This window comes from Brienomyrus brachyistius, chromosome 6 (genome assembly GCF_023856365.1).
Source record: "Brienomyrus brachyistius isolate T26 chromosome 6, BBRACH_0.4, whole genome shotgun sequence".
NCBI lineage: Eukaryota > Metazoa > Chordata > Actinopteri > Osteoglossiformes > Mormyridae > Brienomyrus > Brienomyrus brachyistius.
In genome coordinates this window covers 8,918,724-8,944,619 of record NC_064538.1, presented here as the reverse complement: position 1 = coordinate 8,944,619, position 25,896 = coordinate 8,918,724, and the positions used below count along the sequence as shown (strand labels likewise).

Here is a 25,896-nt window from a genome sequence, read left to right as displayed (position 1 = left end):
TTTCTGAAAGTCCCCCTTTAATGTGACACATTTCTTTGCCAGTTTATTTGTATCTACTTTCTACGTGCTTCTTCTGTCATCTTTGGCTGTTAGCCGCAAAGCTTCCGTTTGTATGGTGATCACATTTGTCGTAGTTTAAAAGGTTGCTTTGCATTCATCTGACGGGCACATTGCCGTTTTTTTCCACTCTCTGTAAGATCCATTTTTTGCCCAATTTCTATAGTAATAATATGCCTAATAATTCTGCACAAAGAAATATATATATGGTTTCCTGTTTTACTCCAGACAGAAAATACTCAGACGAAATATTGAGCATGATCTACATTTCAACCATCCATTCATAACCGGATGAATCTGGACTGAAACGATTGGCCGGATCGAAACGTATAATCAAAATACACATTTGTTTAATAATTATGCATGTGAGGCAGGACATTGTTTAATTTAACTTGTAATCATATGCATGATTTTCTTAGTTAAAAATCTGAATTTATCAAAGGGTAAAATACATAAACTAAACATTTGAATTAAGAGATGAATGGGGGAATGTCTGGCATGGAGTGATGGTGTCCGGTGCTTGTGAATGTTAAAAAAAATATATATATATATATATATATATATATATAGGGGCGGCATGGTGGTGCAGTGGTTAGCACTGTTGCCTCACACCTCTGGGACCCAGGTTCGAGTCTCCGCCTGGGTCACATGTGTGTGGAGTTTGCATGTTCTCCCCATGTCATCGTGGGGTTTCCTCCGGGTACTCCGGTTTCCCCCCACAGTCCAAAAACATGCTGAGGCTAATTGGAGTCGCTAAATTGCCCATAGGTGTGCCTGTGTGAGTGAATGGTGTGTGAGTGTGCCCTGTGATGGGCTGGCCCCCCATCCTGGGTTGTTCCCAGCCTCGTGCCCATTGCTTCCGGGATAGGCTCCGGACCCCCCGCGACCCGATAGGATAAGCGGTTTGGAAAATGGATGGATGGATGGATATATATATATATATATACAGACAGACAATTTGAACTGCTTCAAATATTGGACATAATTTAAAAAAAAAATGTTAATCTAAGGGAATATTGAGTCATTCACTGTATGGAAATCATTTCATTTAAAGTTGTTGTATACTACAACACATTATTTTACATAAATTGCTGTATTGTTTTGTGTGCAATTGTATTGGGAGATCTTTAATTATACAAATTACGCCTTAATGATTAGCTATTAACTAGTGTTAGTGCCCATTGGGGTGATATACAGTATGTGTTTATGACAGCAGTCTACAGTTTAATACTCATCAGATATATCGGTGTATTGGTTCATAAGCAATCAGTGGCATGTGACTGCTTTTTGTATTACTTTTTCTTGTTTAATTACACCATGGTTCTTGTCAACTGTCAGCAAAAAAGTAAACCCAGTGCCCAGACAACCCATTAGGCTATGTAGACTAGGGAATCTTCTGATGACATGACATGACATGACATGACATGACATGACATGACAATTACTTTGACCGACACTCTGTATACCTACTAATATCTTCAGCTGAACAGACAGAATAAAACTCTTAAAAACAGGGTTCTTCAAGTCATGGGTCCTCGAGGTCCGAGCCCTGCTGATTTTCCAGCCTTCTTTTGCCTGTGAACCAGGTGTCAATCAGAATCAGTCAGAATCAGTAATTATTAAACTAACTGCCTGGGGGAATGGAAAACAAGGCCTGGATTTGGAATCAAGGTCCAGATTTGAATAGCACTCTCTTAGAAGATTGTTTATATATATATATATATATATATATATATATATATATATATATATATATATCCATCCATCCATCCATTTTCCAAACCGCTTATCCTATCGGGTCGCGGGGGGTCCGGAGCCTATCCCGGAAGCAATGGGCACGAGGCTGGGAACAACCCAGGATGGGGGGCCAGCCCATCGCAGGGCACACTCACACACCATTCACTCACACAGGCACACCTATGGGCAATTTAGCGACTCCAATTAGCCTCAGCATGTTTTTGGACTGTGGGGGGAAACCGGAGTACCCGGAGGAAACCCCACGATGACATGGGGAGAACATGCAAACTCCACACACATGTGACCCAGGCGGAGACTCGAACCTGGGTCCCAGAGGTGTGAGGCAACAGTGCTAACCACTGCACCACCATGCCGCCCCATATATATATATATATATATATATATATATATATATAAAAAGCTGCTTGGTCTAGAAACATTTTAAAAGTGCATTTAAGTGTATTTGTACTGCATTGACCCTGGGTGTCTTGGCACACTAACCCCAAGCCAATATACAGTGGCGACATTACCTCAGGTGTGCTAGGGCACTGTAATTAGACCCCACTTTCCATTGGCTCATCACATCGGCCATTACAGTCATTATGGCTCCAGATGTCATTAACACCAGATCATAAGGCCACTTATCAGACATAATGGATGTCGTTCATAAAATCTGCCATTTGCCATATTTGAAAATGATGTAACTGCCACATGCAGCCAATCCACTGAAATCCCCCCCTCCGTATTTTAGGCTCTTTTTTTCCAATATTCAAAATATCGAATATCAAAAAAATATCTAAATATACTTGTCTGATTTCAGATAAGCTCAGCAGATATATTATTCCCTACCTGCAGTAATAGCTGTTTTTACAGGCACACTGTTATTACGATAGACGCACAAAAGATTCTCTACGTTTTCTTTATTCTTTCATTATCTTGCGTGCCGATTTTCCTCATTTCCAGTGGTTTTGCGCTGCTGGCATCAGTGTAAGTGTCATTGCAGTTCAGAATAACAGAAAAAACGTCCGAACTGTAGACATCTCTATACCGCTTCTTCTTGCATTTGCTGTGAATCCTAACATTTACTTAAATATTTATATTATCTACAGCTTTTGGGGTAAAGTCATATAGTATTGCAACAGATTTTGCTTCTCCAGAAATGCCAGTTAAGTTGATTCTTGCAGCCCACACTCCTGCACAACTGTCAAACCATTGTCCCAACCTGTACAACCCCAGAAGAGTGAAGCAGTGCTGTGAGAATAATTACTATCAATCCCCTCACTTTGGAAGCCGACACTTAGCCATCCCCACCTGTCATATTTGCTTTATTCACAAAATAAAGATCCCCACCATCTTCTGAAACACTGGAAATTCTACCCTTGTGTGTAATAAGGTATTAATCACTTATATACTGTATCAGTCTTTCCGCATATGCATGCTTTAGGGTTCCTCCATGTCTATGCGTTCTTTCATTGCAGACTGGCAGCACTGTCCTTCTTCACACTTTCGGCTGTCTAGTTCAGGTAGAGCACATCCCACTTCATATGACTCTGGGATCATCACACCGGTATTATCCAGGTAGTCTGAGCCGTGTCACTCTGAGAAGCCCAGTTACATACCACTAGGTTGGAGGAGCCCATTGGCCATGATTTATCAACCAGCGGGTCCATACTGTAAATGCCTTCCAGGGATGTTTTGGGTGCCCGTGAGCTGCCGGCTACCTATGAAATTAGGTGATAGGGGGTGTGGCGTAAAACTAGCCATCAGATGATAGATGTATCACTTAAAAGCACATTCTTTGCCCTTAGTGGCTCATGGAATTTCCAGTTTCCTAGAACTGAGAAATGCCAAATATTTAGAAAAATGAACATTGCACCAAAAACAGATAATCCAAATTCTGAAAAACAGTGTAATCTCTTTCCCATTATGTCTACAGGCTTGTGATCTAGGGTATGACTTCCGGGTTAGCCTTCAAAGTTCTGCTTAACAGTGTTAGAAGTTACACATTTGAGGCTATCTTTGAATTAATATATTAATGTACAAACAGTGAAGCAGCGATGTCACTGTGAGGCACAGAAGGGTGTGGACATTTCGGGACACGGGTGAGGCTGGGGTAGTCCCTCTATTCGTGTGGTTTGTTCTGCGTGTAAGAGAGACTAGGAGCAAAGGTCTTGCTCTTGCAGGTTTCCTTGGTGCTCATTTAAGTTAGCAAGTAAACCATGCATTTGTATCATCCCTGCTTTGCCTATCCATTTGCACCATGAGGATGCCCAATGAATCTCCTTGTTTCTTACTCTGACAACTTCCCTGTGTGATCTATTTGTTGTTTTGAGTAACCATGGATTTCACAGTCATATATTGTTATCTGGCTTGAGATTAGTGGAACGTGGTATTGTGCTGTGAGAAAGCACTGGTGACTGGCATTGCATCACTCCTCGTTTGTCTCTCTCTACTGTCTTAGGAACTTAAACAGCGTTTCCTGCGGTCTTATCACAGCGACACGCAACAAAAGTGAGCTCTTTTAACTGCAGTTACTCAGCCACATGACCACATTTAACTGCATGCTGTTTCTACGTACTGCACTCAACCCTAAAAATGTGCTTAGTATTTTGTTTAATTAATTAAGAAATTAAGGCATTGAGTTTAGCTGGGGAAGCAGTTTTCTTTCCAGAATACTCTACTGCACCATGGAAATGGATGGCAGTTCTGTTGAAGCAGCACAAATCGGTACAAATCTTACATACAGATAGTAATTAAACTAAGAGATTATAAAAAAAACCTAAAATAAATTAATGAAAGAAGATCAAATAAATGTAATGGTTGGTCTGACTTTAGAGTCGCTGTCTGGCAGCTAGAGCCCTGAGATATTGTTCATTAAGATATCACTTAAATGTATCTGAAGTGCAGATTCAGCACTGTGGACATCTTCGAATATTCAAAACCTGACACAACCACTCCTACATTCATCACTTAAAATTGTCCTACAACCATTTTCTCCTTCCATCATGTTTCACTACGTTGTATTTCTTACTGTTTTCCAAAACCCATCCGAGCTCCACTGACTTGCTGTACGCCGTATATGTATTCTCAAATATCTTATTTAAGAATTCATATATGACCATTATGTCTTCCAGGTTTTTACTGTCGCATGAAACAATTTTCATATTATGTCTATGCAATTAAATATAATTACTGTAATTCAGCTATTGGCATTATTCAAGCATGCTGGAAAACAAGAAGATTTATGATCGTGCCAATTCGTGCAGGCTTCATAAAGGTATAAAACAATGTTAAAATGACAAATTAACATCGGCATAGAAAGCAGAATGATATTCTTTTTATTGTATGTGGAATTCCACCGAGCCGTAAATCACAGGGTTGATATCGCATGATATAGTGCCATTTAAATTCTGCCCGAGGTCAGATGCTGATGCTGCATCAGGCAGTCATCCATGATCACGAGATGGCAGCTGGATGGTAATGCGTTGTTCTCAGATAAAGGAATTGCCTTCTAAAAAGGCTGTTCAAAAATGACAATGAGAACTAACTTCTTTAAAGAGTTAGTTCCAGTTATTTTAACACGCATTGTCATGGGACATTTGCTCGCAATGAAAAATGCATCCAAGACATGCACTGAAGTTCTGGAAGATGTGGAAAGAAATTGCAGTAAGAAATGCTTAAAATATGAAGGTTTTTGATGGTCACTTAACCAGTAAGGATGTAACACCAAAGGTGATTGCCACTTATAATGAACGGTACAACCATTATACTTAACACTACGCCTCACTTGGACTGCATGCTGATTGGTTGGCTTGAACAGAAAACAGGTGCCGGGGAAAGTGTGTATGTCTGTAGGGTGGGTCCATGTTTCATTTTATGATGTACAAGTGGGTGTCATTTTTCACTTGCAAACTAAGCCAGTGTAACCTTGAGAGCATAACTGGCAAGTGGTTTAAACACAAGTAGCTGGCTCTCTGAAATAGTTCATAGTAACTATGAATAAGTCAAGCGGCACAGGGAATGCTAATGCATGTATTTCCATCGGCTTGGATGCCTTGTGTGTTGAAACCAAGGCTCATGTGCTCCTGCACCTCTTTGGCAGCTGCAGCACATTGTGTTCTGGCTTTGCTCTTTTTTAGATATGTAGTTTTTTTTCACCCTCAGGCCGTTTCACTTCACCACAGCACCGTGGGGAGTTGGGGGCGGGAGTTACGGCACAAGCGGTGATTACAGCGGGTGTGCGAGCAAAGCAGACGCACAGGCAGACGGCCTCGGCCGACCGCTCCTCCTCCGCCTCACTGCCGATACCCACCGGCCCGGGGAGAGACTGCCAGCCCAGACGGAGCAGCTTGCCTCACCATAAACCACTTTCAAATCCACAGCTCTTTCGTTGTCGATTTCGGGATCCAGGCCTCGTCACAGCACCAAACAAACGACACCAGGTGTCTTTTGTATTTCCTTAAAGTTTTGTTTAAGTTTTCAGTTCTGCTCCTGTTATTAATAAATGCTGTGATAATTGCTTTACCAGAGATTTTCAGCTACTGTGGCTCCGAGGGGTGGGGGTTTGCATTCGGGTCAGGCAAAGTGATTTCTTTGCATATAACTGAGGTGCAGGTGCTTAGCATTTAAAATCCTTGCATGAATGTTGTCTCATAGGAACCATAGAACCATATGCAAGTCTCTGTGTGTACAGCTCCTCATTACCTACCTAATGTTGAATGTATTGGTTCTGTATGTTGTACATTAATCATGGATGCTTTAAAGCACGGGCTAACCCCAGGGGCCTCTGTTAAAAAAGGAGGCCGAAATAACATTGATTAATAAAATTTTATACGCCCCTACTCTTACTATTGCCACCCGCCCAAATATTTGGGAACTTTTACCGCCAGTGGGAATTTGCCGCTGAACATGTTGGTGGTGGGGGGCGGGGTTTACCGAGTTGATTTATTTTGCCACTGATATACAGTACCACGTAATATACCGATATACAATCAGGTAATATGTAGCTATATATAATGACTGGGTTTGGGAAGAAAGACTGGCTCCCACAAGACCGACCAACGGGGAAAATTCTCATCATTCCCAATGGCCAGTCCACGCCTGGTCATGTTAATGTGCCTCAGATGGTACCTTACAGTGTTACTCCTCTTCCAGATCAGTCCACCTGCTTCATATTACTGTAAAGTGTAACAGTTCTGCTGTTATCTTTGAATGGCAGGGCTCCCGTCTTCATCATGCTGCTCACTATCATATAGGATGGAAAAATCCAGGGGTATCATTATGCCTCTTTTCGGGGGTCTTTACCCCCCCGACCACCCCCCCAGGGAAAGACTCAGCCCCCCCCCCCCCCCCATCCATCCATCTCTAACTACACCCCTGGAAAAAGCTGTGTATCGCATACACTCAAGGCTGCAAATTTTACTTCAAAATTTTTTTTGGAATAACTGGAATAATGTGTGTCCACTGTGTCTAGAATTGGTGACAAGCTCTTTTTTAAATAATAATAATGATAATAATAATAATAATAATAATAATAATAATAATAATAATAATAATAATAATAAAAGGATTAAAGAAAGTAATGCATTGGATTAGTCTGCTAGAATGGAAGCATCGTTTTGGTACAATTACAAAGCATACAGCCAAAAAAGTGCCCTTTACAAAAGGCCGAAGATGGTAAAACTCATAAGCTGACAGATGCTGGCAAATTTGTTCTAATTCCAAGCAAAAGAAGCGAAACGCGCTCTCTCTACCAGACAATAAGCCCGCAATGCTCTCGCCAAAGAGCACCGTGACAATTGGATAACTCCGGCGGGATACACATGAAGAGGAGTTTCACAGAGACTGCGAGCCATAAAGGACATCGTGGCCGAGAGGAGTCGCAGCTGCCATTAATCGATATATTGTAGTATAACCGGAGCCCTGGCAACATACACACTCTTGCAGGGTATTTAGGCATCCATTTAAGCGTCAGCTGATCCCGACGCCTGCGATAGGAAGAATAAGATGTAGCGAGTCCTGCAGATCAACGCTAATAAACATCATATTAAAATATGATGAAAAGGTCTTAAAAATGAGAAAGAAATGTTAATTAATTGATGACGTGTGCTAGCATCTATGCCGGGCTCCCGATCCAGGGAAGACTTCTAAAACCCACATGCATAGTGCAATAATGTTTTAGAAATACGGAGTGCCTGCCTGGCGGATTGGTGTTGTCTTCACATCAATGGGGACAGATGAGAAAGCTTAGCCTTTAAAAATACTGCCTCAGTTTCGCCACCAAATCCTATCTTTTGCTCTCTCTCTCTCTCTCTCTCTCTCTCTCTCTCTCTCTCTCAGACACACACACACTGACTCGCGCGCGCACACACACACACACACACACACACACACACTGCACCCCTCCCCATCCTACTTTCCCTCACTCTCTCTCTCTCTCTCTCTCTCTCTCTCTCTCTCTCTCTCTCAGACACACACACTGGCTCGCGCGCGCACACACACACTGCACCCCTCCCCTCCTACTCTCTCTCTCTCTCTCTCTCTCTCTCTCTCACACACACTCTCTTTTCTACAACAAACATGGCCGCTAAATCGGATGGAGCAGCCGTGTCTATGCAGAATGAGACCCTTCCCCGGTGTCCGGCTGTCGGCCACCAGCGGCAGCCTCCCGCCCGCCAAACCGGGAAGCGCTACTCCCTGCAGGACTGCTGCTGGGTCCTGTGCGCCCTCCTGGTCTTCTTCTCAGACGGGGCCACCGACCTGTGGCTGGCCGCGGACTACTACCTGAGGCGGGACTACTGCTGGTTCGGGCTGACGCTGGTCTTCGTGGTGGTTCCCTCCGTGGTGGTTCAGGTGTTAAGTTTCAGGTGGTTCGTCTACGATTACTCAGACATCCCGGGCGGCGGTAACGGAACGGCGGTGGTGGCGGCGACGTCCGGGGCAGATTGCAATTTCAGCACCAAGGGCAGCGAACAGCGAGGCGCTGGCTGCGTTGCCGGGTCCCTGCCTGCGACGGGCACCAGGAGCGGTACCCAGAGGTGCTGCAGGGCGTGCATGTGGCTCTTTCAGTCCCTCATTCATATCCTGCAGTTAGGACAAGTCTGGAGGTAAGACGCTGTTACGTTTCCCGATTAGCACATCCAGGTGTGTTAAGACATCTTAAGACCGATCTAAGTGAATTGCACGGGCTGTGTATTTTCCCATTGTAGTGGACAACAAAAAAGTACAGATGGGATAGGATGCTTCTCATGTTTCCATAATTTGGCTGGTTCTTCGGTGTGCTTTCTTAAATCGTCCAGCCTGATGTGTCATTGCGGTTTGCTTGTTAGTTTGCTGTGAGGATGTATGCATATGTTATGGACTTAATCGGGAGATCGAGACTTTTGAGATGGGGCAGCAGCTGGCGTGCTGTATGTCTCCATCTCAAGTGACTGTGAGTGCCCGTCTGCCGCCGGCATGGTGGTGTGATCAAACCTACTTTCTCCAGGAGTTCAAAACTCGTCGTAAACAAAACAAACAAACAAACAAACAAACAAACTGAAAAACTCCCAAGGCAGACAGCACTGTTTTGCTTATTTGTCCGCTGCTGCCAAGTCAGATATGAACAGTCATGCTGATTCAAGCACTGAGGAAGCCTTAGACGAGGATCTCGGACGCATCGGCCTCCCATATTTCCTATTGCCTGGCCAATTCATCACTGCTAAGTATAGGAAGTCTGCCCACTCGTTTAACAGTCTAGTAGGTCAATAATCTCTAGCAGAAAACATCAATCTGACATTTAACAGTTAATTGCCGTCTGTGAAATCCCTTTTATCTTTGCAGATATCAATGCATTTATTTCTTTTGTGAGGTCTGGAAAGTTAACAAATGTTGCGTTAATGCACAGCTACAGAAATGTAATGTAACGTATATAAACCGCACATATATACAGGCATGCATTTTTATAGGTGAAAAACACTGTCCAAATAGTCAGATAAATTTTTTATATTTGTATTCATGCAACTATAAAACATCACAATAATCAACTTGGCTTTGTTTCTTTCTACCTGTGACTTTGGTTTTCAAACTAAAAAAGTCTCTTTTCATAACCGTGTTTATATGGATAACCTTTGGTATTACCTGGTTTGCACCAATAATCAAACTGTAAGAATATCGACATATTTCTTCTAGTATTTTAACTACATATTATTGAATCCATCAACCCATCCATTTTCTATCCTATCCATCTTCTATAACCACTGGGCCACAGTAAGCCTGGAGCCTAATCCAGGGCTCAGTCATCTTGGGAGGGGGACATCCTGGATGGGGGTCATCCTGGGAGGGGGACATCCTAGGTGGGGGTCATCCTGGGAGGGGGACATCCTGGGTGGGGGTCATCCTGGGAGGGGGACATCCTAGGTGGGGGTCATCCGAGGAGGGGGTCATCCGAGGAGGGGGTCATCCTGGGAGGGGGTCATCCGAGGAGGGGGTCATCCTGGGAGGGGGTCATCCGGGGAGGGGGACATCCTGGGAGGGGGACATCCTGAGTGGGGTTTCAGTGGTGCTGTAGTCCTAATCATTATAGCAGTTACTGATGGTTCTCTGAAGACATGGCCTGTCTGTATTTGTGTCAGTAGGGAAATAATATTTCAGCGTATCACTTGACATATGCATGTTCTTCAGCATTACAGAGGTCATGGTATGCATAGCTTGAAAACAGTGTTTGGCATATTTGTTGCTTTGGCATTGACTGTACAGGCGTGTACTGTAGCTTGTGTTTCCCCATCTTTGCAGAACCACATGCATGTATTCCTGTATCTTAAAGCTTTTATTTATGTATCTCTAGGTTCATTACTCCCACTAAAAGCCCAAGAGGTTTTTTTTCCATTTTCAGTGGAATAGTTAAGTAAAGGTGGCCTGTGGAATTTCTAATCAACATAGCTGGAAGTGTAAAATTATTCCCTGCTGTTAGGTTAAAGGGGTCCAGATTAGGTTCCTTGTACTTGTAACCCTCTTAATATGCTGTGAGCAAGTTTGATCCATTTTTAAAAGAAAATGGTGTTAATTTCTTTGTTTCTTGGTTAAATGTGACTTAATTTGGGGTCATGAGTGTATAAGTCTATGATGCATTTTTGATGCTATTTAGTTTATTTGATGCTATTTAATTTGTATCTCGAGTAGATGCTTTGGCAAATATCTTAATGCACCTTAATGTAAAAAGAGCTTTCTTGGCCTTTTCCTTACCCGTTTCAGCTTTGGCAAGTGCTTGACAGTGAGTGCCAAAAAACATTCTGGAATACTGACAGTCAGCAGAGTGTTATCTCTAGTTCTGGATGATTGTGGTGACATGCTGGAGGAGGTTATGGAGACAGAGGGCATTTCAAAGACAAAAGGCATGGATTTTTAGGTGACCCTGATGGTATACTATCTTTGGATGACAAATCAAAAAAGGAACATGCCATGGCTGAGCCTCCGTCAAATAAAAACAAAAATGGAAAAACAATGTCTTCAAGAGAAGAGATGTAGACAGATAAATATGGACTTGAACAATGATATGTGTGGCCACAAGAAAGGTAGATTGTTAGTTTCCAGTTTAATCAATATGGGATCAGGATCTCTATGATTTGCAGCTATTAAAACCATACCTTGCGCTCATTATTTTCTCTTTTACTCTTTACAACCTCAAGTAATATAGACAATTATATTAGCCATGGGCACATTGGAGAAGAGGTATGTATTTCAAGAGAACTGCAAGTCACTTGATATGGTTATTTTATGCATAAGTTTGTTTATATTAGAGTCTGAAAATCAAGAGGAGAAGCAACTATTACTTGTAACACAGTGAGTGGAATGAACATTTTCCTGGAGTTGCATCAAAGGAGTCATTTCATTTCCTCAGGGTAATCCTTTGTTTGGTAACTACTGTATGATACCAGAGCCATTTGACATGGCACAAGTTAGCTGCAATCAGAGACATTTGGAATAAGGGGGGAGGATCCTGCTTCTAATGTAGAATCTGGGCCCTCATGTTACCGTAGATAAGTGCCTTGTTCTGACATTGAATATGCAGGCCCATAGTGAAAAACCATCTGGAGAAGCACGTGAGAAGAATCTGGGATGAGAGTGGCTCTAGATATGAATGAAGGTCATACTGTAATGTGAGACCGCTTTGTCACGTCCTACCAACTTGGACTTAAGCTTAAAAAAGAGGGAGGAATAATGCAGAGCTCACAGGTCAGACCAAAATTACTTAAAAATTAACTTTCTCTCATAGTATAATGTCAAACTTCATGAAGAACAAGCATGTTGTTGTTATGGGAACAATGAACAGGTATGCAATGAGCACCAGACAGGATGCCACAGTGAGCTAAGCAGAGGAGGGGTCTTGGTGAAGCTACAGCTTCAGATTAGCGATTATACAATAGTTTCTGGTAGTTTTTGACGTCTTTGATATGTCTGTGAGTAAAGCCCATGTATGCTCACTAATATAAAAATCGGCCGAGGAATTATGCAAAATTGCATGAGTGTCAGATATTACTTGAAGTCCACACCCAGATCTGGAGGCTACATGAATCTCTAGAGAGCTCAGACCAAGGCACCTAGGTCCTCCTTCAGTACGACATCAGAGGATAGAGGTGCCAGCAAAAATAGTTCAAACATGCCCCCCTGCCCTGATATTACAGTAATTCCAGTACCATATGTACCAAATGCAGGAAGTACATTTAGAAAAAGTGCACCCGGCAGCACTCTGCCCTTCACGTGGAGTGTATAGCAAAAATAAATGGAAGAACAGTAAAAAAGGTTATTTTAATAAAGTTAAAGGGCTTTTACAAGTGTTTCTTGGATGGCATGAATGCGTACCTGACATTTTAGCAAACTTAAAACAATAGTTACTGAAAAGGAAATATGTTCAGTTCATAATGTCTTGAATTACATTTACAGTGTTTTGAAATTTAAAAAGTTGGTGAGACACATTTCAGACTTGATAAATTTCTTCTCGTTTCCAGCCTGTTATTCATGCATCCAAGCTCTTTTTGCAGTGAGAGCTTTTCCACAAGAAAATCTGAAAATAATAGACACTGTGGGAATGGGCAGATGAGGAAAAGTGTAGTAGCATGCATATTTTTAGCAATTCTGTGACTTGGAGAAGAGTTAATGAAAGTGACTAATTTGAATAAGCATGAAAATACAAGACCATTAAAAATCCTCAATTGTGATTTAAGATGGTGAACATGCAATGCGGTGCTTTCGTGAGATTTGGCCTTTCACAATGAAGCCAATGAACCTTCTGTACAGTATGTTGGATCCTTTTTAGAGTCCAGACCCTAATACAGAGTCAGGTGCATGTTTTACTAGGGTTATAACACCAGTGCTTCTCATGGGTTTTTATAAGTCTGATGCCTTGGTTAAAAAAAAAATCCAGCACAATAACTGCTGTTACACCTTATCCTCCAGTGTCTGATGCTTTTACAACCTTTGTGACACGCAAGCATGCAGATGAGAGAGAAATATGCAGTAGCTGGACCCCATTGCTTGCAAAAGCTGCACTTAGCTAACTCAGTCATTTTTTTGACTGCCTTGATATTTGCATACAAGAGAAAGGCTTTTATGTAGAAGTTATTCAGGTTGAGGGGTAGAAAAATCAAAGTAACCCATGCAGTTGAAGTATTTCAGTTTATTCCAGTGATTTTTGGTGAACTTCTAGCTTGAAAAGGGCACATGCTTTTTAACCGAATAGTTCTTGCCAGTATTGGCCCTCCATCTTTTAATTATTATACGTCACTGTCTTTACTAAGGGTACATAAATTATGTACTTTAGACAGAATATGTTGTCTATATTGAAAAGCTCATCTTCATTATTTCCAAAAATTCAAAACCCGTGCAGGAATTCTGCTCTGTAGGGTATGAAATCCTTGTCTTCACAGATACTCATAAGAGCATATTATGGCATTTTTCTAAAGGTCACTCTCTGTTCTCTTATGAAGCTCATTGTGATTACGTAAGTATTTTCTCCGTGGTAGTTCTGTCACTCCATCAGTGATTTGACCTGCAATTTTTCTCTAGTTAATTATGATTTACTGAAGACGTATGTTTCTATGTACTTTGGACACAAATATGTACTGACAAGGCATTCACTTCAAAACACTAAGAATGCTTGCAGTTAGAATAGCTTGTAATATAAGTACAGGGCATCTGGTAGTAGTTAAGACTCTTAACAGCATGCTTGCATGGTCATTTCCCAGGAGGGAGCTGTAATCACCTGACCAAGTTGCTTAACCTGTATCATTCTGGCAACCCATCCAGATGCATAAATGGATGAAAATGCTTCAGTTAAATGCATCAGCAAAGTCAGGCAGTGCAAATGAGTAAGTGAAACGTCTGTAGCAAAGTGTAATGGGGACAAACAGAAAAGTCTGCAGAAAGCTGCACGGCTCAGAACTGAGTTTTGCCATTTTTTTGGTGCATATTCAAGGACATGGCTTTCACCACTGCAATTTTACTCCATCGACATCTAGCCAGACCTGACCCACTTCTCTGTTTGCCCACGCTCTTGGTACAAAGAAATGAACTAAGAGGAAGAAATATAGAGAATTCCATGATGTAGTCAGAGAAACTGGTATTTGGGTGAGCCTAATCCCATGACAAGGAAGCTTCACTGAAATTTCTGGAGATATGAGCGAATCATCAGGGATTTCTGGACACAGTAAATGACCTGGGAATTGTGGCTTTTTTCAGTATGTAAATGTCAGCGATTCACCCTCGCTCTTCATTTACCCCACGCCGCAACTGACTTTGACACCTCCTATCTTCCGCAAAGCCGTAAACAGCTGGAGGTGCTGCTGTGGGGCACGCAGGTTAATTTGGTTCCCAACTAGTGTTACAGAGGCCATAAAATGTATATCAATCCCCTTTCTGTTGCTTTTCTTATTACATGCTAGCAGCATTTGTTTCATGAGGCTCATGGAGCCTCTGAAGTTTTACATTCATTTGAGGACGTTGAAAACTGTATCCCAACCCTCTGAATACTAAGGAAATACGAAGACTTCCCCACATTCAGCATGCAGTTTTTCTAAGAACTCACAAATATTGCCGAATCCTGTACCTGTCTATGACCTCACGATTACCTGTCTATGACCTCACGAATACCTGTCTATGACCTCACGAATACCTGTCTATGACCTCACAAATACCTATCTATGACCTCACGTAATGCATATTCATGATTATTTTAATATTTTGCTGCCCATTTTATTTTCAAAACAAGCCTAGCATACAAATGCGATGAAACCATTATTACAAAGTTCTTAGCTTAATAAATTGACGTTTCGTCAGAAATAGGCCACGCTAAAGCATGAGTGAGTATGAGGAGCTCCACCCACTCATGTCCAGATTAAAAGCCCAGGTCTGCTCAAAGCCCCATAGCAGGGAGCCCTGTCACAAATGTTCACTCTCACCAGAATCCCAGGCAGCCATCACTGTCTGTCCTCCTCCTTGCCCTGACAGCCAAGCCCAATGGTCACTTCCAGCTGGTAGTAAGATCATCCTCTCCTTCTGGACACACTCCTCTGTTCTTCTTTGTCATCTCAGAAGAATAATGAGCAGGTTATTGTGATATACCGTGTTTTGATTATAAATGGCAACTGAGCTGCAGTCAGTGCTTTAGATTAGAAAAATTCTATCTGATTCAGTTTAAACAAGCATTAAGACACTGACGTACAAACACACGCGGTATGAGGGGTAACCAAAGCGTCACTTACCTTCACACATCATAAGGCCTTAAGATTCCTTACATTTTCTCTTGTAGAAAAACGTGAAAACTAACTTGAATATATTTGTGTTGTCATGCAAAACACAGATTACTGAAATCTCCTACTTCAGTTATTAATGCATTTTGGTAGCCAGGAATGACTTTTAAATCAAATTACATAGCCATTGCATAGCCCCTTGGTTCACTGTTGCAATACATTGGTGTGCCATGCTTTACCTTTAACACCAACGGTATGTTTTTCCTCATGGATGCGGGACCAACAACAGCCTGAGGAAGATAAAGCATTTTGCATGTTGATGCAATAAAATCTAATTTAATTTGTTGCCTCAAATGAATTTCACATTGCGTTCGCTTTAACAGAATTTCCATTGAACCCGAACAAATGACCTGCTGCTTCTGAATGCGTATAAATCAAGCCGCTTCATTTTGTCCTTTGCTCTTTCGTCTCCAACACAAGGAAACAGAGTGGATTGAAATGGGAGGTGTTGTCAATATTTTGCGCATCTTGCTGTTAGATGGCCTAATTGTCTGTGAGTAGGTAACTGATGGAAGTGGACCAGTATGGAGCCACTGTATAACACATACCTAGGGCTTCCCCACTTAATATGAATTTTTGCATAGAATAATGGATTTTCAGGGATTTTAAATAGAGTAAATCAGAGTGTCACCATGCTAATAAAAAGCATAAATAAGTCACAGTGATTCTAGAAGTGCGTGAATCCAGTTGGCACTGGCGAAGGTCAGAGAGTAGTATACAAGTACAAAGGGCTCATTTCCAGATCCAGCATTGAGAAACATATCATTACTCATGTATGTTCTGCATAGAATAAGCAGTGTTGTAGGATCAAAGACTTGATCTGTGCCCCGTAAGAAAATTTGTAAAACTTGGTGGAGTACAAATACAGTATGAGAATTTTATTGTTATTAAATAGCCATTTAACATACATTTGGATTTATTTCCTTCTTTAAAAAAAGTTTTATTGATGAAAACATGCTTTGAAAATTATTTTTGTTTCTGTTAATCCTTAGTGACGATGGTCAAATTACAAATCATCTAAGAAGAATTTCCTTCACTGTCTTCCATCCTTCTCTGTCGAAACACTGCTTCAGTCGAGTCATGCGAAACGAGAACCTACCGAGGCAGCGGCCCAGTCACACTTCATGCTGAAAAAGGCAGCGAAATAGATTCCTCTTATACTGCAGCACACGGCCGTCTGAATACAGTAGGATAAAGGTGCAGAAAAATACAGGTTGACCTGGGTCATATTTGATTGGAATTACATTAATGCTGCTAGGCTTGGCTGTCCCAGGCTGCAGAAAGCTGGTTAAGAGCTTTACCTACTCCTAGGCTGTAAAGCACTACTTATGAGACGAGCATGAAGCTTGGCGCTGAGCCAATCCTCTCACTTGACTCCAATGGTTTTGACGGCAGTGTGCCAGTGGAGTGTGGCAGTCACGCTGTGGTAATGAGTAATGGGGGGAGGGAAAAAGCCATCTCCAACACTCTGGTCCCCATATGGTGAGAGCCGGAGATGCCGGCCAGGCCATTCCTGCCACGAGGCGCAGGGACGGGGGGGCCTGCATGATTGCTCTGGGCTTAGAAGAATCCAATCAAAAAGCACTGCGCTTCAAATTCTATTTCTGGGGAGGGCCGGCCAAAGCATGCGCCTCCTGCAGCGGGTACTCGGGTTCGAGCCCCACTGTGCTGCATTAGCCATCTGTGGCTAGGCGGCCTGGAGACCGCAGAATTGGCTCGCACTCTGTCGGGGGCAGGGGGGGTGTGGTACGTGGCCGGATTTCTTTTCCTCTTATTGTCCCGCAGCAATATCTGCTGCTGATCGGCAGCCCTTTGGGGCTGTGGGGGAAATCAAGCGAAAATGGCACCCTCCTCCAGGCTCACTACGTCCGGGGGGGCTGCCTTTCGTTTCCGGGTTTGTTGGGAATGAGGGAGAGGGGACTCAAAAAATAAAAATGCCCATCGGCTGTGAGGTGCGGTGAGGGGGCAGGGTTCTGCTTCCCCGTGCGAGGTGTTGAAGGTAACGGCGGCCATGTGGCCCTGTTCCTGCCGAGCGTGTGTGATACATGCAGGACACATGGTGGCATGCTGCTTGCAGACAGGTAGGTGAAGTCATACACTGTTGGCTGACTGCGAATACAAATGGACACATCAGAAGGGCACAGAAGTACCATGTCAGGTGGAGGAATTAGCAGCCCCCTATTTGTTTAACAGGACAAGAGTGGAAGTGATTTATAAAAAGTTACTTAAATGAGTCTTCTTGTGGTCTAAGCCTACTTGGCCCAGGTCCTACTAAAGCAGAAGGAAGTACGGTTGTTTTGAAACGTGCCCAATGATGCCCTAGAGCAAGGCTGCTTGGTTAGCCCCTCCCCTTTTAAATAATGCACAATCTCACCTGTTTATCCCATTGCTTTACTGGAATGAGGTTAAGTACCTCATCTCCGCTAAATGTTATGGTGACTGAGCTCAGCATGTGGAGATTGACAAAGAAACAATGGTGGGCTGTATACTGTCTGGATGCTTTGGACAAAAGAACCTCCTCACCAATTAAATTAATGAAAATTAATTGCTTACAAAACACTTGAAAAATGGCTAAAGCAACATGCAGTTTCACAATTAATCTGTTTATATGGACATATAAATAGCTATTTGGGCTAAGTGCATTGCTTAAGAGCACCTAAAGGCCTCTCCAGGGATACATATTACCAAATTAAAGGCCCTTATCCCATTCTGATAGCACCAAATGGTCAGAGGCTAGAGTGTATATATACACACACACATATGTATTTTTTTAGGGTTGCATCTTATAATAATGTATTTTTTTAGCAAACTCCAGCCTGCCTCTTCCATGCTTCTCATTGATGAAGGGCTGCTTCCTTGCCTTCTGATACTTCTGTCCTGCTTCTAGGAGCCCTATACAAACTGTCTTGCTGTAGCAGTGCACTTCAAACTTGCATTTAATGTTTCCCGTTCCTTCTGATGGTCACTTGATGTCATCCTCCAATTCATGACAAACTGTCCAATTACTTAACCGGCATCTTTGGCATTAGAACGTTACTTATGCCGTCTACCAGGCTGGTGTCTGGTCGTTCCCAGTGTCTCCTGCTTCACCGTATTCTTGTGTACTGCTCTCTTAGAAATTTTGAACCTGGAAGCAACTTGCTGCTCAGTGTAGCCTTCTGTCAGGAGAACCACGATTAAACCAGGATTTAAAAATCCATATTTGTTTGAAAATATGGAGTGGTCTCTTAATTTTTTCCATGGCTGTGTGTGTGTGTGTGTGTGTGTGTGTGTGTGTGTGTGTGTGTGTGTGTGTGTGTGTGTGTGTGTGTTTTACCTTTTTGGTCCAAGTGTTGACCCTGTGACATTCTTGAATGTTCCATGTCTTACTGTTTCAGAGATAGGAAGTGTAATGAGGTAGTTGACCTATTTATGAAATGATAATACTTTATTGATCCCCATGGGGAAATTCTCTTTTCGCATACCCCATCTTGCTCTCCTTAATACACAGACATGTAGCAGCTGAAAGTGAGCTTGGCAGGGAATGGCAGCCACCTGGTGCAGTGCCCAGGGAGCTGGGGGTTAAGGGCCTTGCTCAAGGGCCAATAGATGTGATTATTCTGCTGAGGGTGGGGCTCAAATCAGTGACAAACCAATCACAGTCACAGAGGCTTAGCCCTAGCGCACAAAAGCAATACACACTCTGTTAGGATGCAAATGAAGAGGGAGGAGTTACGAATTACTACTTGAAACAATGGGTTGTATTAAGCTACAAGTATATCATGTCACTATTTGTGCGTAGCAGCCATTTTACGAAGGAAAGTTGAAAATGTCGTATGTTGTTCATTTGGGGTTTTGTACTTTTGTTCTATCAGTTGTGTGCATCTTCAACTCTTCTTTCATGAGAGGGTGCATTAAAAATAATAAGAATACTACTGTACCAATCCCATTTAAAAGTGAAAGCCTGAGCAGGTACTTGCTGTACGTCCGAACCTGGTCGCCTAAGGTACCATTTCCTGAAGGGACGCCGACTTAGCGAACCAATTCCACTTTGGACCAGCACCAAAGCTTGCCTAGGGCGCCTCATGGTCTTTGACCAGTATTGCTCAGACGCCATTACCATTTGCAGATGTATGAGCTGAACTGGGATCAGCTTTCACTTTTTTTTTTTTTGTATATCCGCTCCTGTAATAAGACGGGTTCCGCTTCATTAGCACGTTTATGATCGTTGTCGCATCAGGTTACTCTGATGAAAGATTAAAGGGGGATTATCAAAGACCTTGTAGGCCAAACAGTCACTTAGGGATGTCCGGAAAGCATGGAAGTCCTACAGTTTGGATGCAGCCAGTTGCAATGGCTGTTGGCTCCCGGTTTACATGGCTGCTAGCAGCTCAAGACAGTGGGTCGGCTGGGCTAATTACCTTCCTCTCACACCGAATGCAGACCTTCAGGCGTGCATCCTTTGGGTCTCTGGATCCTTGGTTAGTCTCTGGCAGGCCCTGATTCTTTTAATTGTTGTATTCTTTAAAACTTTAGAGATCTGCCATAACATTTGTAGGAAAACACATACTGTACAACCTGGTTTATGTGTTTGGCAAGAGGATTAATGTTTTATTCAGTCATACTCACACAAATTATGAGGAATTAGCCTATTTGCATTTATAATGCTAGGTTATAGCTTATTACTCGTTAATATTTCAGTAGCTATGAAGCATCAGCTCAAACTCGTCATCAATCCACAACCTGCAGGGCAACTAGCTACAGCCACGTCCAGGCTTAGACCACCATGGCTTTAGTTTTTCTCCTTTGCCTCCATAGACAGGGAATGAAAGGCAGCTGGTGTGAAAGAGGGTGGACGTCATCCAGGGACACCTTTAATGCACTGTCCATTCATACCTGCTCTGAGGAGATTGGTGACTCAAACATTCAAGTAATGGGACCAACAGCTGATAGTCAGCAGGCAGAGGTGCAGTACACATAATCAGTAAATGTGCTGCGAGGACAATGGGCTTTAGACACATTACAGATGATGTGCTGAACTGGCAGAGTACTGTCTTTCAGGTGGTGCTTAGAACTGCCCTTTATGCATCCCTTTAACTCACTATGCTGGAGTTTTTTACTTCATCTTTTGTTTGTGTTTAAATTATAGTCTGTATGTCTGCACCTGGACCATTCTGATACCACCTGTGTGTTCCCCTGGCCGTGTTCCCACATTTAGGGAAGCCTATAGTGGAAGGGGCTGAGAGTCTTCCCCTCAGATATTAATGATTGTTGACAAGTCTTCGGCGGGTGGTGGGGGCGGTTAGTGGAGCTGCATGCTTGTGTTAAATATTCCAGTGCATCCATCACTATGATGGCAATGAAAATAAAATAATAAAAACAATGGCAGATCATTTTCATCAAAGTCTGTTGTTTGTTTTACATATTTCTCTGTTGCCTTTGATAAAAAATATTCTGCATGTAAAGAACATATTTCAAAAAGACTTGATAAAATACATTGCATGTGCCATAGTAACAGTATCTTGCTACATGACCATTTACAATAAAAAGAACTCTATAGCCAGTATTAGCATTGGGTGAGGTGAGGTTTCAAAGGGTGTAGATTGACCTCAGTAGCAGATCTTGTTAACATCAAAACACTGCTGCAAAATGCATGAGCACTTATGATCTAGCGCGAAGAGATCCTGGCATCACAGAGACAGCGGGACTTTACATGGAATGAAACGGAACTGAACTTTTCACCTGAGCGACCCTTATCACATATTCAAACAGCTCTGTCCTGGATTGGCCACCAGGCAATACTTGTAAATACTTGATGAAATAGTCATTTGATGATGAGTTACATCCACATCCGATGGCATCCTGGTTGAAATAAAACTGTGACTAGAAAATCTGAGAGTATCCTGATAACAAAAAACGAAATGGGGCGACTTTTTCTCACTGTTGAACAACTAAAGCACACTAAATGCCAGAAGAGTTTGGTTACAGTTTAAAGCTTTCTATGTTGCTCTGAATATCTTGTGATGTGGGCAGAGTCTATATGAGTTACACTGATGACTTGTTAATTTGCTTCCTTTGAAATCAGTTTCACTGCTTCGGATTTACATCACTTTAGAAAGGAGTATGCATTCTGTGGGCTCTTAGGACAAAGACACATTGTTTTTTGATCTGAAGGCCCATGTTTTGTGAACAGTACAAAGGTGAACATCCAGATTAATGTTTACCGTGTTTATAAGGTTCAAAAGCTTCCATCTTAACTGGGCTCCCTGCTTCTATAGTGAGAATATTCATTGACTTCCAAGACAGTATTCAGATCTATCCATCACCATATATGTTATCATCCAAGACTGAACAATTCAGACCAACCAAAAATTTACTTTCAAATAATTTTCCTGAGTTTATTTTAATATTGGGCTGCATCTTCCAATGAGTTCTCTGTTTGATAAGTAAGAACAATGCACTAAATCTACGCCATCAACTCCATATACACAAAAAGTCAGACGAGGAGGACAGAAACCATTAATGATTAAAAAGAACAAAAGAAAAAAACCTACATATACTGTATATTCAGTACAGCTTACAGCCAAAAAGTCCAGACCCCATGAGTAGGCTCACTATGTACAGTAGATAGTATGTCTATAAGAATCTATGAATATATTCATAGCATGTTATAATGCATTCTAAAAGTATCATAAACGTCGTTATAAATATTTATAGAAAGGATGGGGCACCAACTCATTGCATGGCACACCTTAGCATATTTTTTGATTGTGGGGGGAAACCGGAGTACCCGGAGGAAACCCCATGGAGACATGGGGAGAACATGCAAACTCCACACACATGGTGCCATGGTGAAAAGACTCAAACCCTAGTCCCAGAGGTATGAGGCAACCGTGCTAACCACAGCACCATTACGCCACCCCTCAGTGCAACTTATGAAGTATCATAATTAACACTATGATGCCTTATGACTGTCAATTGAAGATGCTATAATGCTTTATTAATTTGTATACTGACCCTTATAATGCATTATGAAGGTATCCCGTAGTGCATTATAGATGAGAGCTTCATGGGATCTCATGAAGTATAATCAATACTATAATGTTGTATGACTGTCAAAAGAGGAAGCTATAATGCTTTATTAATTCTCATACTGACCCTCTAGCTATAATCTATAATACATCATAAATGATAGCCTTAAATAAAATGTTACCAAAATTCCCATGTGCTGAAGACAAGCAATGTGCATTTCAGACCATTGAAGAAACATGACAATTTGACTGATGTGCAGGGAAGCAGGACAGAGAAAATATCCCTGGAGCAGCACCTACTTTATTTCTTGTTTTTTCCTATTAGAGTCAGTTTTTGTGATGTTATATAGAATGCAGTACAAAGCATCCTTTATCCTTATACCAACCATTATAATGCATTATGAAAGCATCCGTAATGCATTATACAGTAGATATGAGTTCCTAGTAAAGTGTTACCAAATAGTTTGTAAGAAGCCTCCTTATTTGAAACCTTTGGTCCACCGTAGTCAGTGTTCCAAAGAAATACATGTAATTCACTTAACTGAGAGTGTTCCAGTAAGGTTGATGGCATGTGTGTTAATCCGATCACTGTTTGCACAACTTCTGTTTGCTCTTCGTACAGATGTTTCAGGAGTAAAGTAAAAGATGGAAGATATTTGAACATTTTTTACAGATGATTGTCATAAACTGAAACATGGGGTATGCATTAAGGTAAACGCTTTGTTTAAGTAGGTGCTTAGGCAATTGACAATGTAATTGTACACTTTTCTTTTAAAGAATTATTATTTGAAATGTAAGAAGGTACCTATATTTTAGTACATCAATATTCTAAGGAAGTAATATTTTTATGTGTGTGCCTTGTTGCATTTTTTGGTACAATCAAGACTAAGGTACTGAAAAGAATTTGTATTTTATGTGTATTTGTGTAAGAATGTACTCCATTTTCTATCAGTCATATCTAGTTGTTGTTTTCCTTTCTGAAGAGAATGTGTAGTTAAATTTGTCACTATTTTATAACATTTTTTGTCATAACAAAGCATAATAATTTTATACCTTTTGAAAAATGTTGCCATGTTGCCATATCTCCATGTGTATAATTATCTGCCTGGTTTTCTCCCCCCATTTTGGCTTTTATGTAGCCCATGCTGTGATCTAGTGTATATTATGGGATGTTTGTGTTGTGACTCCGTGGCCTACCAGATTCCATTCAGATAGTCTCCTGTGTGTCACTTCATCCAGTATGTAGCTACCGTTCTTCTAAGAATTTCCTCTTCATTTACACTGAATCATTTTTTTTTTTTTTTTGGGGGGGGGGGGGGGGGGGTTCTCCAGCATAGTTCTATAATAAAGGGTTTCTTTTTCCTAGTGGAGTTCTCAGAACTAAAAACCCAGCCCTAGGAAACCAGTTGCTATTTTTCAGGACTTTCCTCCAAAACATCTGATATGGGTAGAACCTACAGGGGAATATACACAGTAGAAAGGGCTGAAGAAAACTATTTTTGCAGGCATGAGATTACTGGAACTCACTTTGCTCTCTCTTTGACTCTGCCCAGGCCTTTCCACAGGACAAAATAGCATAGAATATTAGAATTCAATGTGAGTCGACTGGTATGACCCTAGTGTGGCATTTGTTGGCTGAACTGAATTACAAATGTTATCTGTGCACAGTGCTGCAAACATTGACTTGATCAGTGTATGTTATAATGTGAAGGTTCTGTAAATGTAACAATATACTTAACAGTAATTTAACCTTTTCTAAATTTAAGTTGAAATATGAACCAACCAAACCTTTTTTTCAATAGTGTTTCTTTTTGGAAAACGGCTACACTGTTATATGTAGCTACTATTATAAGCATGTATATGTAATTCAACATTAAGTCATTGCAATATGTAGGGCCAACTGCTTCCCAACTAAGTTCGCTTCAAGACTTTGATCACCTAGGTAAATCTGACAAATATGTACATGCGAATCAAAGGAAATTGAGGTCATTTTCTAGCTTGAAAATCATTTTCTATTTTAATAGCTGCATGAGACCCTTTTGTCCCAAGCAAATGACAGACATTTTTTCCATTTAACCCTTTTCTCTTATATTGTATGTCCTTTTGTGGTAGCAGATGGCTTTCCAAGACTTGAACCAGCAGTAACCTTCTGTGTTTTTCATCCTACTGCCTTCTGCCCAAAGCCAAGAATCCGGCAGTTTTTTATTTTTTTTTATTTTTTTTTATGTAAATGAAAGAAATACAAAACTCTGTCATGGACAGGATGAAAAACTAAGCACCCAACATAATGTCTGAGATGAACCCAGTGGGTTATGAATCCTCATGGGATTGTGGAATGGACAATGTTAGGAGCAGAATAGATAAGAATGGGGCATCAGTGAAATATGATTAAACAAGCAGGGATGAGATACAGGAAGTCACTGAAGGAGTGGAACACTGAAGTGAGGCAGCTGCTTTGTGGGGACACGGGCCTGGCCCTTGGTTCAGTCACAGTGCAACAGTAATCTTTGTGATACCTTCTGTCCTGATAAATGGTTTGAAAGTGTAAGCATAAACTTTTTCATTCGCGCACTGGCATCCACAGCTAATGGGCTCTATTGATGTGCTTCTTTCCGTGGCTGATTTAAAGGCCAGTGCCCAAACAGCCTCCCTTTCTCCCCTTAGGATTTACGCTGCACTTTTTCTAATGGCTTACAGCCCTTCTCTTTCCTCCCTCTTTCACATGAAAGTAATTGCAAATTTGGGGGGGGTCGGTATCGACCCAGCTGCGCCACCGGCACCGTAAAGCAACTTGAACGTAACATTTCGCTGCATAAATCCCTTTCTCGTTGGGCAAATCAGCATGCTTGTTTTAGGAAAGATGTTTACGTTTTAACAATGTCTCTCTCTTTCCAGACCTTTGTGGGCAGTGTGTGTCAAGCAGCCTCAGTCATGTTGCCGTTGAAGTTAGACTTGCTTAAAAGAAAATGCGTTTTTGATCATTTTTTCAAGTTCTGGAAGCAACATGAAGTAATAATTACAGTTCCATTCTGATGGAAATGTGATTCATGTTCAAGCTGTTGTCTCTGAATATGAAGTACTACTCAAGTGTAAACTTATTTATTTATGGTAATTGCTTAAACAATACTTTTATCCAAAGCAAATTTCACAGCTCACAGCTATTTACCAATTTAAAAAGCCTGATAACTGATCCATGTTAAATACCTTCTCACAGGTACAGGCAGCAATGGGACAGACCCATGGCTTCGTCTCTTAACATTATGTTACCTGCTGTCCATGAATTTTCCTAAATTGTTATTTTTCATTGC

General features: G+C 41.6%; 1 protein-coding gene across 2 annotated transcripts in view; it reads left to right on the top strand.

The window, feature by feature from the left end:
- The first annotated feature begins 8,363 nt into the window (after nt 1-8,363).
- The window catches only part of LOC125745268 (XK-related protein 7-like), a 51,764-nt gene continuing 34,231 nt past the window's right edge, over nt 8,364-25,896 (top strand). For both annotated transcript variants that reach the window (XR_007398615.1, XM_049017941.1), the window contains exon 1: nt 8,364-8,900. Coding sequence is in view for 1 of the 2 variants with exons in the window: in XM_049017941.1 (XP_048873898.1) it covers nt 8,374-8,900 (527 nt within the window). In the remaining variant the exon portion in view is untranslated. The remainder of the gene's footprint in view (nt 8,901-25,896) is intronic.